Here is a 15,187-nt window from a genome sequence, read left to right as displayed (position 1 = left end):
GCCTACACAGAAATCCAAATGAGTCTGGCGGGATGTATTTAGGTAACTGACCTCTCTGGCCTTACTCCAAGACAACTGTCAGTTACCACACACCTGTGTCTTTTCTGTTAATATTGTATTCATTCTAAATGTTTCCTATTTTCTAATATACTTCTTGTGAATATTCCTTAAAAGCGTGTAATCAATAGGCCACCCAATAAATAATCTGTCCAGTGATCGGTGTAAGGGGTAATAGCTCCCTGGGGAACAAGAGACACCACAAGACCCCTCGTCTGGGTCAACTGCCCTCGAGCCAGGGCTGAGAGAACCGGCCACATGAGCCTCTCGCTTCTCAATGGACTGCTCCTCCCCTCTACCTGTACATGGCTTGGATCAAGGTGTGGGGGCTGCATATCAAACAGACTGAGGCCTTTGATGTGGATGGAAACACAAACACTGAAATGAGCAGAGTCGTAACAGCTTATTTGTTCCCTTTAGTCATTCATTGAGCTGCTTGTTGAATGTGTATGTCTTCAAAGGGTTGCAGCATGCACCGGTGGTACAGTAGCCGAGGAGGCCCTGAGAGCGCCCTGGCCTAGTGGTTTGTGGGAAGGCCATCTGGCTTCCTGTTCCTTCGATTTGATATTGATTTATTGGCTGTACATGGGAAGATAAGGGGGCACCAGCTGCCAGAAGTTCTCCTCTGCATCCTCACAGACAATGGACCTCCTGGTCATCTACATCCTGGCTAAATGGGTGATGCATCATTCCTTGTTAAGTTATTACAAGATAAATAGCAATCACACAATATAATGACAATTTTGTACAAATTCCAAATTAAATTGTTTTATTAAATCAATTATTTTCCCTCACAGAGATTTTTTTGGGGGGAAATAAAAAGTAAGCAACAACAAATGCACAACTCCTTTGAAAATGTCACTGCACATGGGGTAATTAATCCCACATGAGTATAATAATTTATGGATCAGCACTCGAAACACAAATTAACTCCTTAAGGCTACATATTTACTGCATATTTGACACTTCATAGGCTGTATTTAAGCATATTTACTGGTCTGTAGGGCTGAGATAACAGAAGTTTTAGTGTTTGTTGTAATAAAGACTGTTCCCAGTAATGAGGTGCAAAATAGCATTTACTATTCCTAACAAACCCTGACAACCTTTCACAGTTTAACCCATCACAGAAACCATTAATGCAAAATTAGGCTCCTATGCATAACAAGTCTCCCATTCCTGTGAAGTGAGCTGGGGAGTGCAGCAGTTTGGCCTCAGCCTTGTTGGCAGAGGTGTCAACGTGGTGCCACAGTGAATTGTACTTATGCCTGATTTTTCGCACCAATACACCCCCCACCCTTAAAAAAAGACACACTCACATACAGACAGACTCTGGTGTCACCCAACTCCAGCCTGTTCCCCACCCCCACCCTTTCTTCCCTTTCCCCTCCCCTGCAAACACAAGCCTGTGATGTGACTGTCTCAGATAATGAGGTGAGATCTTTATTGCACCAGTCTGTGGGGATGACAGCGACTCAGGCCTCCCTGGTATCGGGCGCCCTCTGCTGACTGCAGTGGGCTCACAGACTGCTCTCAGTCTCCTCCAGCAGTGCACTTCAAAGTGGGAGATCAAGGGTTGACTTGCGCATGACATCCAGAGAATGACAAAGCCTCAGCCAGCCTACACCTACTGCTACGTGCCGGTCCGAGAGACACAAAGCCATGCAGGCTGCTCCCGCACTACTTTGCTGCGTGGAGGAAGTTCTCATTCAGGAGGGGGGGGGGGGGGGGGGACATACATACAGGAAGAAGGCAGTGCTCTATGTGTATTCTCTATGAATACTGGTGGGTAGAGGGCAGAGGAAGGACAGCAGAGGAGACAGAGTGGCAACAGATTCTTGGTGGGGCCCTGTTTGATTGCTGAAGCATTAATTGATAAGATACAGCATCACACCACTTATCTTTAAAGGAAGACATTCCATTATCTGGGATCAAAGAATTTCTAAAGCAATTTCAATGTGAGCTCTTTTATTGCTCTGGGGAGGTAAAAATGTATTACTTTGGTATTCTTCTGTCGGAGCACAGTTATGACTTAAATTAGCTCTCCAGCTTATCATCCTGGCTCCTAAGATTGTATTGATTTACTTTGAACACGACTCAAATACCCCTGAACTTTAAAATAGTAGCCTGGTTGCCTGAGTAGAATATGAATTATAACTTTTCTGTCCGAACATAATAAGTTCTGCACTTGTTTCTTAGCCATTAGTCCAATTACCTCCACTGCACATTGGTTCTTGAGTTTTCAGAAGTGAAAGCCAGTAGCCCATTCACACACACACACACACACACACACACACACACACACACACAATCCTTTTCCCACCCCCAGTATAGGCAGCTAGAGGGGGAGTGAGGGAGACCTCTTGTGATCAGGCTGTCATTTCCTCTGGTTGGCTCTGTTATTCCAGATAGCCTTTGTGAAGGAGCCAAGTGGTCCAGCCGCAGACAGAAGGTGGGCTCCTCGCATGCATCTGGGGTTGTCAGCCCGGCAGGGGAGGGAGGCGCTGGTGGCGGGCCAAGACGAGGAGAAAAACAAACATGGTGCTGAAACCAGACAGCCACAACAAATCCCTGCTGATGAAAACAGTAAGACTGTAAATCAGACCTGATGTCACTGCAGATGTTCAAACAAAAAAGAAGGATTTTACATTTGTTTTTGTTTTAAACTAAACTTCCAACCCAAAACCTCTTCCCTCTTTCACTCAGAGCCTCACTGAACAGGAGGCTGGATGGATGTACAATTTAAAATAATGTCACGCCAAAAGAGAGATTTGCCTCTAAATGAACCATCATAAAATTCCATTGAGTAGCTTCCAAAAAACATGCTTGTATACTTTTAGTTGTGCAGTTTATAGTCTAACTTGGAGGATCGTCTGATAGTTATTTTACCACCAGTTGCCATGTGGACAGAAAGTTGGAGTATTGCGCCACCTATAGACACAAAGTCCCTAAAATAAGTGGTTACCAAAGAAGTCCTCAAGGGCACCCCTCAAGTGGTCACCTGAGAATATGAGGAATGGTTTAATGAAACTACTTCACTGTTTCCTATTTACTAGAAGTTAGACAGTGACAAAAATGTAAAAGAATAACTGCACTAAATCACAAGTTTGTATAATAACACAGTATATAGTATACTCTATTTGGTTAAAATTATGTTAAAAAAGAAGGTATAGTCTCACAAAATAGAAACACACAATGTGACATTGCTACTTGAGATACTTGATATAGCTATAAAAAAATAAACTAAAACAAATCCTATTTTGAAAACAAGACCAAAATTCTTCAGTGTTGTGTTTGTGACCCAATAATAACGAATAATAAATAATGATCTACTGACTTGACTTCAATGTTTGTCAATCACGTTCAAACTACAGCACTGCTACTCTTCATGGGGTTTAAATGTGTCTCAGATTAATAACAAATGATTGACTCCGGTGTGCTCTACTGCAGAACCAGGTCCCAGAGCGCCCCCTAGTGTTACTGCGACATGACTCCAGCACCAGTCAGAGTGACGTGTTTTGTCCCACAACACCGCTGGTCGGGGCAGGAGACGGACACATTCTCGGCTTCTACAGTTAGATGTCTAACCTGCATAAAGAAATCATATCCTGTCCCTCGGAGAAGACTGAAATCATCGCAGGAAGCAGAGGGGCCGAACAGTGATGGCCTCGGTTAAAAAAGATGACAGACTGACGAGTTCTCAGAGCTTTATGTGCGTCGGTTTCGCCGGGATTTTCAGTAAAACCGTCACGTCGCCCTTGGAGGTGGTTAAAATCAAGAGTCAGGTGGGCACTTTTCACTGTAAAAGGGGTTTCTGGCAAAGTTTTCTCCTCATCTACCAGAATGAGGGACTTCGAGGGTTTTGGAAAGGAAATCTCGCCTCTTGTCTGCGGTTGTTCCCCTACACCGCAGTTCATCTCACGACATACAAAAAGTAAGTAAAGTCGGATCTACATTGTTTTGTCTCACGTTGTATCGACCGTAAAGTGTTTCTTGTGGGTGTTTTGCTCAGTGTTTATGCTAAATTAGCTTGTTAGCCTACTTGGTCAGCTGACGTTGAACTTTGTAAGTGTATGTGGCGAGTGAGCTGTATAAAAGGAAAATAGTAGAGGACACAGTGACTTCAGTAGAATAATGAGTGATCACTGCGTTCATTTTTAATGGTTTGACACGTTGAAATAACGTGAAAGGGTTCGTTTAAAAGATCTGTTTACTTTCATCCGAGCAGCTAAAGATGTATTTCCGGTTTTACCGTACTGAGTCGCACCTTCTCTTTCCAACCAATCAGAAGGCTGTATTTGCTCAGTCGATACTTATAGAGATTGGGGTTGTTTTTGCCCTGGATTCTGTCTCAGAGGTCTGTTGTCTTGTTGTCCAACAATCGGAACATGTTTGTAACAATTAGTTGATTTTTTTTTTAATTGGTAACTATTTTTAGTTAGCCAAATTTGTGCTCGATTAATAATACATTTGGTCTTTAAAATAACGAAGCACAATGAATGAATGATACATTCAGATGTCTTGATTTGACTTAACAGTTTACTATGACTAGAAGTCAAAGAGAAATAGCAAATAATCAAAGTGTAGCTGTTGCCTGCTTGCAAAATCACATGAATGATTAATACATAATTAATAGTTGCTATATGCTTTTATTTTTTATCGATACATTGTCCGGTTCTAATTTTGATAAGTCACTAACCATTTAAGTCATTCTTTTAAGCAAAAATGCCAAGGATTAGTTCCAGCTTCTCAAATGTAAATGATTTGCTGGCTTTATTTGTCTTCTATGATTGTAAATTTGCCAGGGAGTAAAACGTTTATTACTAGGCTGTTGGTGGGTTGCCTGTAAGTCTAAACACAGGGCACATCGCCTACCCCTAATTCTCTCGGGTAACTATAGGACAAACATGCCGGTAACATGTCAGACACAAGAACATGCAGGGCAGTGAGCAGCGTAAAGTCATAAATATTTACTGACTAGCGAAGCTGCTGCAGTCAGTATGTGGTATGCCCCCCCCCCCCCTCACCGGTGCACGTAAACATCACCGCATCCTGACTTGGCAAAGCACAGTCCTGTACTGTACACCATGTTCCTGGAAAACAAAGCCATTTGTCACACACACACACACACACACACACACACACACACACACACGCACACACACGTGGCCTGAGTTATTTATTTGCTCCTTTTATGTAATGTAGGCGACTGAAACGTGACCCTAACAATACATTAGTTATTAATTACTGAAACAATGTCATGACTCATCTAGTTAATGTCATTTTGCATATATAAAACATAAAGGTGAGAATGTGGACATGATGCAGGTACATTGATTTAATTACATTGAATTATAGGCTACAATTTAACATTATTTCAATTTAACATGTAATTAAATTATGATTTTTTTAAGCAATTAATTACCAATTCAGTCAATAAAATGTCTGAATGGTGATACATTCCCATCACATTTTACCTGAACCCAAAGTGACATCTTAAAATGTCTTGTTCTAAAGTTCAATGTTTGGTCTTTAACCCAAATATATTCAATTTAAGGCTAAACTGATTAATCAGTTAATAGATTAGGCAATTGTCAGAAAATCAATCAGCAGTTTTGATGATAAATAACTAAATTATGAAGCAATATAATGCAAACATCATCGACAGATATAGTTTGTTTCAACTTTAATTTAATTAATATCCAATTTAATTAATATCCAACACATTCTCACCTCCAGCAGCACATCCTTACATTTAGGAAGCTTGAACCAGGAAATGTTTGTTAATTATATTTGCTTCATTATTTATTTTGATTATTAATGGTTGGTAATTAACTTTTCTGAGTTTATAGGACAATCAGGTTTAAAATCGGTGTAAAATGACAATAAAAACACTGACAACAAATGAAGCATCAAAGACAGAATGAGGGCACCGAAAAACCTCCATCAGTCAAATAATGCCTGCAAGACAAATTCACTGTCTAATCAATGCACTCCATACAATGACGTGTCATTCATTTCGACTTTGTCTGTCCAGGATCGTCCACCTTCACATGGATGAACTGGGCTTCATCTCTCAGTGGAGAGCCATATTCGCCGGCGGACTGGCTGGCTTTGCTGCTGCCATGATGACGTACCCTCTGGAGGTGGCAGAGACCAGGCTCATCGTTCAGAGCTGCAGACAGCCCACCTACGTCGGCGTAGTTCACACCCTCTCAAAGATCTACAGGAATGAAGGGCTGCCTGCTCTCTACAGGGGCTTTTCTCTCACTTTGTTGGGTGTGTTTTGCATATTCACAGCATGTAGAGCCAGAATATTTACTCTTTATTAAAGGCACTTCTGTTCCTCCAGATGAGGAGTTTTCTTCAGTCTCAACATCATTTGAACACACGTTTCATGAATGATGAACTTACAGCACATTTCATTTGTCCACAGGTGCATTTCCCTTTTCTATCGGTTGCTACGCAGTTTACATGAACTTGGACAAACTCTGGCAGGAGCCTCCTTTTCGCTTCACTCCTCTCCAGAACTTCATTAATGGCTGTCTCGCAGCGGGAGTCGCCCAAACCCTCTCCTACCCGTTTGAAACTGTAAAGCGGAAGATGCAGGTAATTTACCAGCAGAACACTTCACTTTCTCAATGTAGGTTGTGTTTTCTAGGAGAACTGAAACAGGCCCATTTAAAATACACTACACTAAATAAATGAAGAGTGTCAGTAATTCAATATTGAATAGAGGATTAATACATGAATACACTCTTTGTCAGATAGTCTACTAATGGTAAAAAGGCTCTTGGTCAACTTAGCATTTTCTCTTAGTCTTAGTCTTTTAAGGGAAATATTAATTGGCAAAATTTCTAGCTCTCTCTACATGACTATTTGACCCCTTATTAATAATACTGGGAATATTTTTAATAGATTTCTCAATTAAACCAACTAATCCTCTTCAACTGTATCATCTATTCATTTTTATGAATTATATTTTGGTATTCATAGCTGAAATAAATAAATATGTAATTAATATTATATTTAACTGTAAATAAAACAAGTCTACTGTATTTCAGGTTGTGTATTCTGGCTGTATTACCACATTCAGTCCACACGGGGGCAGTCAGCCTGTACCTATATTAAGTTCAGCCTTTCCTGGTCACTCAATGTTTTCAAAGACGGAACATTTAAATTCTTAAATCCAAATCTTCTCATTAGTATGTTTTAAAAATAAAATAATTTAACCTATGACTATTTATAAAGTCAGGGCATTTATCATATAAGTTTATAAAAACACCTTGGTTACAGGAAGACACACTTTCCTCTGAAATGATGCTAGAGATATTGTCTGTATGTTGGGGAGGACACACAGGGAACAACAATATTACTACATCCGGTTTTATCATCCTATTATTAGCTATCACAAGGTTCACCAGCAGCTGGGAATGCAAATGTGTCCCGGGTCTGCAGAAGCTATAGATACATTCTCTAAAGATAGCCGGTCACTATCAGACAGCGGGCAAAGTGAGAGTTGTGTATGTCCAGTTAACCATCACAACCATGCCAGCCGACCATAAAGAGACGCCTTACATAACGGTTTAACTTGGGGATTCAGCTCTCGACTAGGTCTCAGAGTTAAACATTAAAAAGCAGACAGAGAATAGCTGAGGATGTTTGCAGAAGCTGCGTATTGTTTTACTCACCGATTAGTTTCATGTTTCCTCGACAAAAGAAGCTGTTTGAACAGTTTAATGCCATTTTGGCTGCGTGTCCCCTTAGGAACCGTGAAACTACTCAAGCAGTGATCGTCGACTGGCGGCACGATATTAACAAATTCAGAAAATGTGAGGTGGAAAAAGAAATGTGTTCTGCTTTTTAGGATATCCAGCATTTGTTGCTTCCTGTATAGAAGCAACTACTAAAACAATTGAGATGGTAATTATTTTATTAGGAACAATTTCTACCTGTAAATGAGTATCCTCATGCAAGACTATTGGGACAAACTCACAACACTTTTTTTTTTCATTTAGTTGTTTTTTAAACACTGATATAAGCATATAAAATGATTATATAAGAAAGTGAAAATAGTCAACAATGATTTGCTGAGTTGGCTTGAAAAGTAAAAGTCCAACCTCAACGGTGTCAACTTATACGTGTTCTGACCCTTGGAGAAATGTAGGTGATGACCCCTGTTCTAAAAATACATTTCCTCTGTCGCACGACGGTCACCCTGTAGAGTTGTTGCCGTGGTTCACACACACACACACACACACACACACACACACACACACACACACACACACACACATGAAGCAGTGTGACTGTCTCCCTTAGTTTGAGTGTGGTGAACTTTAATATACTGTTCCCGTGCCTTTCATCGCACAGAATATTATGAAAACGTTGCTGATATACTTAACTAACCATTAACTCTTCCTCCAAATTTGCAATAAATTCTATGTGTCTTGTCATGCTTCTCTTGACCTTTCTGGTTATTACTTTCCAGACACATAATGGCATCTGGGTGATTCACCGCTGTTCATTTTCATTTTCATTCTTTTCTCAGGCGCAGAGTGGCCGTCTTCCCCATTTTGGGGGAGTCGACGTCCATTTCAGTGGAATGATTGACTGTTTCGTGCAGGTTGTAAAAAGCAAGGGCATCCTCTCACTGTGGAATGGCCTCACTGCCAACACAATAAAGGTACCGTTTTATTCATATATAACTCATATATATTATTATTATTATTTATATCACAGCCATATTGTACTCTATCAATCATAAGGATCGAGCACCGGTCTACTTCGTCTTATGTTTGGAACTGAAATAACTCTTCAGGAACATGAGTGACTTTATGACGGGGACGGAGTTGTCAACTAATTCCTACGCAAAAGGGAGAGTGAGGATGGGGGGGGGGGGGGGGGGGGGTAAATTATAGCGTGAATGTGCACGAGCAAGGTGAGCAAAGTCTCTCTCAAGAACAGCATGCTCCACTCTCCTATTTCAGCTGCAAATGTCACGATAGTTGGATGCTGTTTTACAAATGTGAGGCCTTGTCATGAGCTGCTTTTTTTTTTTTTTACCATAATGTCAGCCTGAATGAAAATGAGTTGAAGACACATTGAGCACACTTTAGATGATAATCAAATCAAACCAGACCTCAACCGTCTCTGTGTGGATTTATGGTCAATTTCATCACATGAGGCGTTTGGCATCACACTCATCTCCGTGTCCTCCCCTCACAGATCGTTCCCTACTTCGGCCTTCTTTTCACCTGCTTCGAGATGTGTAAGCAGGGCTGCCTTTACCGCAACGGCTACATCGTCTCACCACTGAGCTACAAACTTGCACCGGGCGTCGACCAGAGCCTCGGGCCGTCCGAGCTGCAGGAGGCGAAGCGCTACCTGAAAAACAGGAGCTTCGAGTCGGGGGAGTCGTCTCTCGGAAACCGCTGGTGAAGCTTCACATGAGAAGATGTCTGACTGCCGGCCACACTTGAACAGCAAAATGAAATACTTCAGAGTCTGTAATAATTCCACAACATTTCAGGCTCTGTGTCTTCATAGAAGGTGCTAACATGCATTTACATTATGTCCAGTCAGCAACAGTCTACCTCTTTCACAAACTTTTTTTATTTTATCCGACAGTGTCATTTGTTTTATTAATTGTTCATTCACCCTTCATGTGTCTCCATGTCTGTTTTTAACCAAATATTATGTTATATTAGCTATTTATTTTGGATCTTATTTCAGTTATTAACGTCAAATAGTGCCATACTGTATTTTATCCAAATGGGCTGCAAAAGCTCTTTTACTTACTTACTTGTGTGATAGATTATAATTTTTAATGTGCAATGAATGTAAAAAAATGTTGATGCTTCATAAGATTGAGTAGGTTTACGATCAGTCATGTAAATGTGCTCACATGGATTGTGATGGAAGAAATGCGTTTAAACATTAAACGTTTCTCACGTTAACATTTGAAGTGTTCTTTTGTATGTTTTGGGATTTTATTTTTATAATATGGTCGAGGCCAACCTTCCCCTGTCTAGCTTCTATATTTGTTTCTTTAGTTCTGACATGTGCTTTAGTGAACGACTCCATTTTTTGTCTTATAGTTCAAATGCAGCTCCATGTCTTCACTCTGCTGCTCGTGCAACTCGTGATAATATATAACAGGCAGCGCTTCAATCAGTCTGACTGGATGGTGTAGTTAGTTATTATGATTGAATCAGTCCGTTGATTCAATCATGTCCTCCTCCACTGTGGGAAACTGAGTGACAGCCAAAGGACATAAACAGATGGGATGACCTTTACCCACCATAGCCTTCAGGCCTCAGCTGCTTCAAACTCACATTTGACTATGAGCCCAGTCTGAGTCAGAAAACTCAAAAACAACTTAAGAGCTCTGCTGAGGTGTGATTCAATCACAAAGTCTATACAACTTAAACTTTTTGGTCTTTTTAGAGTTTAGTGATGAGAGAGAGCGCCAAATCTGAATCAGAGGACATCAGTTGACCCCGCCCACATCCCTCACAGCTGACCAATCGGACACAAGAGTCGAAGTTCATGGTTTTCCTCGAGCTCAGTCTTCTTAAATCCCCTCTCTTCTAGATTGGAGTCGGCCATTTCAACCCCACCGACGAAGTGACGGGACGGTGTCCGGCAACATCTGAAGATGAGTGAGACCGCTATTTCCTTCGCCAAGGACTTCTTGGCTGGTGGTATCAGCGCTGCCATCTCCAAAACAGCTGTAGCCCCCATTGAGAGAGTCAAGCTTCTTCTCCAAGTGAGTGTCAACATCATTATTTCTCATGGCACTTTTAAATTAGTCGCTGTCAGATGTGCAACGCAAAACTGGCGTCGTTCATTTGCGGCGTTTTTTCTTCTTCTTTCGTGCGGTCCTTTCTCAGGGATGGAGGGTGAATCTAACAAGATGTAGGGATGTGTTGCGGTAAAAGACTTAATGTCAAGTTGTTGCACTGTTGTGAGTAGAAGCTGTGTCAGAGATCGCCACAGGCACAGATGAGGAATGCGCACAAACCGAGGCGCATCAGACCTGTTGCGTAATGCAGCCAGCAAGCTGCTGGCCCACATGCAGTGCGCCATAAAGGGCATGACATGACCGTATACTGTGATTAAGCGGCTCAAAAAGTCCTCCTCTTCCCAATGACAGGCCTTCAGTTTGACTGGACAGCACACAACCAAGGTCACAGCATGGTGTGCGCCATAGTGGCGCTCCGCTGCTGCACTCGGCCCTGGCTCAGCGCGCAGGAGGGGCTGGGGAATAGTTGAATGGATGCCATCGGAGTTGTACTCTGGCACGTGAATGCAAATGTGTCACGTGGGAGTCATGATGAGACAAGTTAGAGTGTCAGGTTAAAGGGTCATTCACACTGATGTATAAATGGGGCTGTGTGATATTTGATCTGCTTATATCCTTGTTGTGTCTCTCCTCCGATTACAGGTACAACATGCCAGCAAACAGATCACGGTTGACAAGCAGTACAAGGGCATCATCGACTGCATCGTCCGTATCCCCAAAGAGCAGGGCTTCTACTCGTTCTGGAGAGGGAATCTGGCCAACGTCATCCGGTACTTCCCCACTCAGGCCCTCAACTTTGCTTTCAAGGACAAGTACAAGAAGGTTTTCCTCGACGGGGTGGACAGGCACAAGCAGTTCTGGAGATACTTTGCAGGTAACTTGGCGTCCGGCGGCGCCGCCGGAGCCACGTCACTCTGTTTCGTTTACCCCCTCGACTTCGCCAGAACACGTCTGGCTGCTGATGTCGGCAAAACCGGACAGGGCCGTGAGTTCAAGGGCCTGGCAGACTGCTTGGTGAAGATCTCCAAGTCTGATGGCATCAAGGGTCTGTACCAGGGCTTCAGCGTGTCAGTACAGGGCATCATCATCTACAGAGCTGCTTACTTTGGCGTCTACGACACAGCGAAGGGTAAGTTTTCATCAAAAAGCTTCGCAAAGCTTGATGTATCTGTCAGTGTCTGGCTTTTTCAGACTTTTAGTTACCCTTTCCGACTGACATTTCTCTTACAGGCATGCTCCCAGACCCCAAGAACGCATCCATTCTTGTCAGCTGGATGATCGCTCAGTCGGTGACAGCGGTCGCTGGTCTTGTGTCCTATCCCTTCGACACTGTCCGTCGTCGTATGATGATGCAGTCTGGACGCAAAGGAGGTAATAAGCACAACATAGAAAGTACAACTTTCTGTTTTTTTTCTGCTGTGTTAGTAGCATAAACGCATTACTTTTTTGTGATTCTGTTTTCCCGCTCAGCCGACATCATGTACAGTGGCACCATTGACTGCTGGAAGAAGATCTTACGTGAAGAGGGCTCCAAGGCCTTCTTCAAGGGGGCCTTGTCTAACGTGCTCAGAGGCATGGGAGGCGCCTTCGTGCTCGTCTTGTATGATGAGCTCAAGAAAGTCATCTAAGTTGTTTTTGTATGTCCACTGTTCATGTTGTGACGTTTAACTGTAACATATCTTGTACATTTGGAAGGACTTAAATGCCAAACTATATTTATAGGGACCAACTAGTATTTTCTACTAGTTGTACTGGGGGAATCTGTTATGTGCTCTTCTCTTGGCCCCATGCTTTTTTTTTTCCTTTAGTTGTTTTGTCTCTCACCAGAATGTCATTCCCTGAACACAGGAACCTTGCCTAAACAAAGAGAAATAAACGCCACCTACCAAGTGAATCTCCTGCCTGGTTTTATGTGATATAGTGTGACGTATGAAGGGTACCAGTAGAGCCGGAGTGACTGAGCGTCTCAGTTGTGTTGCTTCAGGAAGCCATTTGGCAGCATGCTGTGTGTAATGTAAGCTTAGAGCTGCAGACGACTCTTAGGTTGTAGTTGGGGACGAGCCAAAATCAGCTGAGAAAGTTGACCTGCTGACAATATATCATCCATGGCATGCTTATGGAAAAAATGATTTGTCAGAAGTCTTACCAGTGCATTTCACATATATTGCTAGTTCTGCAGAATATTTGCACAAGCGACTTCCTGCAGAGAAAGCAACCAGGATTACCTGTCGCGAAGTGGATTAATGCAACCTTCTAAATACACATTTATCTCCTGCCAAGTGTCTTCTGACTCCAACTGGTGTGACCTGATGACTTTAACCGTGAGCTGTTTGACCGTTCCCCAGTGTGACACACCTGTTATATATTATCCTGGTCATATGATCAATTAAAGTGCTCAAAAACTCAATTCTATCTATATATTACAGAAAATGGTGCAAAGGGCACCTAGATAGATTTTAGGCTGGTGTTGGTGTGTATTTTTAGGGGTTGCCACACATTGAGTTCCTCCTGATACATGATCCTGTCAGCTGTAAAGATGCAGGACATTGTGTACTTCGTGGCGTCTCTATAGCCAAGGTGTGTACTGGTCCTTAAAATGTTACAGGTTGTAATCTTTGGCTGAGTGATCACTGTCTGAATATGGGACAGTTGTATCAGCACAACGCTCCACATGGAGTGCACATTTAAACCATCTGGAAACGTTGATATCTCACTAACAGACTAACAGCTTGGCAGCTTTGATCAGTCTTCAGCCATTAAAATAACAGAGCTGCTGCTCCCTTGGAGTATTATCTATCCATTTCAGGATTTAAAAAAAAAAATGAACATGCTGTTTCAATAATGAAGCTATTAGACTAACGTAGTCTGACATTCTTATTAGCAATGACAGAAAAAATGGCAGTAGAGCCAAGTTTTGTGTCTGCTGCCGACTTTGAACCTCAGAGAAATCCTCTGAGTGTTCAGTCACTGCATCTGTAATTACTTTTATTGAAAGTGTGACTACGTAAATGGAGTCGATGGAAATAAGTTATATTGGGGCCTAAAATATTAGACCAGCTGAACCATTATTCACTCTTGCAGTTCATCAAAAGTTTAGTTCTGTCTTGTATTGTTTTCGATGTGACTCTTCACTTGCTGTATGGATCAAATGAAATGTCCAAAAGGATTACGACAATACAATGAATCTTTCTCTCTGTATTTAGGGTGATATTTGATTAGATTTACTCTACTACAGTAAAATGGCAGAAAAAAAATAACAATTTATTCTGATACATTGAGATGAATGTTGTCATCCTGTGAACTTCAAAAGCACCCGGCTTTGTAAGTAAGTATGTAGACACAATCACAGAGTCTAGGACACTCAACCCAGACTGATCTTGAATGGAGGACGCATCTTAATTTTAGCAACACTATCAGATTACATGATTTACGCAGCTGGATGTAGTCTAATCTCCTTTCAGTGATTCAGAAAGTCTTGGACGTAACCACTAACCCAGGCAAATGAGTTTTAATTCTGTTTTGACTGCTCAATCCCCAAAAGGCCGCCTCAGCAGGTAGCCTCTTTCTACAGCTGCTCCATTACAACTTTAACAAGGATTAGTGTATCAGAAGCCACAGGGATCACAGCCATTTACACACTGTCTGTCTGTGTGGCTTTAGATACGCCGTGCCTCCTCGAGGTCAAGTCAGGGACACGAGTGTCGTCTTTTCACAGAACTTTTATTCTGCTGGTACGCTGCAATGATCTCAAATGTGTGCTTGAATAATATTTCTCAGTATTTAGAGGCAATAACTCCATGAATCATGTTGTGTTTATGCATTGTTTTGTTTCAAGATCTCCCTTCGGATTGTTACTTCACAATTTTAAATAAGTCGACGCTTCTCCTTGAAAACGTGTGTAGACCAAGCCGAAAAGTGTGACACACAGTGCTGATTTTAAAAGGGCACACTCGCCTCAAAGCTTGAGGTCAAGGAGAGTTTAACTTCCAAATGAACATGGTGAAAAAGATTCAGATTAATAAAGCCATTAAAGTAAACGTTTAAGCTTGAGTTTCACTGATACAGATACTGATATCGGTCCAATACTGACTCAAATAGATGGATCGGGTATCGTGACAATAGGCCAATTTGGTGTCGAACATTTTAAAATCTGATCAGTGCATCCAGTTTAAGCCCTTCTGCTGCAGATGTTATCTGAATTAAAATGAAGATTGAAATTACAAGTACATCAAAATTGTGCTTAAGTATATTATTTGAGTAAATGTACTTAGTTTATTTAAATACTGATACTGATACATACTGGACTTATCATATAGTCAACCACTT

At 41.8% G+C, this 15,187-nt stretch overlaps 2 protein-coding genes across 2 annotated transcripts; both read left to right on the top strand.

The window, feature by feature from the left end:
• Positions 1-3,576: 3,576 nt before the first annotated feature.
• slc25a43 (solute carrier family 25 member 43) lies at positions 3,577-10,013 on the top strand. The gene is made up of 5 exons (XM_068715002.1): positions 3,577-3,988; positions 6,092-6,333; positions 6,491-6,663; positions 8,606-8,740; positions 9,283-10,013. Exons 1-5 carry the CDS (start codon positions 3,717-3,719, stop codon positions 9,493-9,495), a joined length of 1,035 nt encoding a protein of 344 aa, XP_068571103.1. The 5' UTR covers positions 3,577-3,716; the 3' UTR covers positions 9,496-10,013.
• Positions 10,014-10,637: 624 nt separating this feature from the next.
• slc25a5 (solute carrier family 25 member 5) lies at positions 10,638-12,755 on the top strand. Its single transcript, XM_068715001.1, has 4 exons — positions 10,638-10,825; positions 11,504-11,990; positions 12,092-12,232; positions 12,332-12,755. The coding sequence occupies exons 1-4, from the start codon at positions 10,715-10,717 to the stop codon at positions 12,487-12,489; spliced, it is 897 nt and encodes a 298-aa protein (XP_068571102.1). The 5' UTR covers positions 10,638-10,714; the 3' UTR covers positions 12,490-12,755.
• The last annotated feature ends 2,432 nt before the right edge of the window (positions 12,756-15,187 follow it).

This window comes from Cebidichthys violaceus, unplaced genomic scaffold, assembly GCF_023349555.1.
Source record: "Cebidichthys violaceus isolate CVI_PGR_0920_01 unplaced genomic scaffold, fCebVio1.0.p SCAF_2, whole genome shotgun sequence".
NCBI classification, from domain to species: Eukaryota; Metazoa; Chordata; class Actinopteri; order Perciformes; family Stichaeidae; genus Cebidichthys; species Cebidichthys violaceus.
The sequence above is the reverse complement of the archived record's forward strand: the minus strand, read 5'-3'. Positions and strand labels throughout refer to the sequence as shown.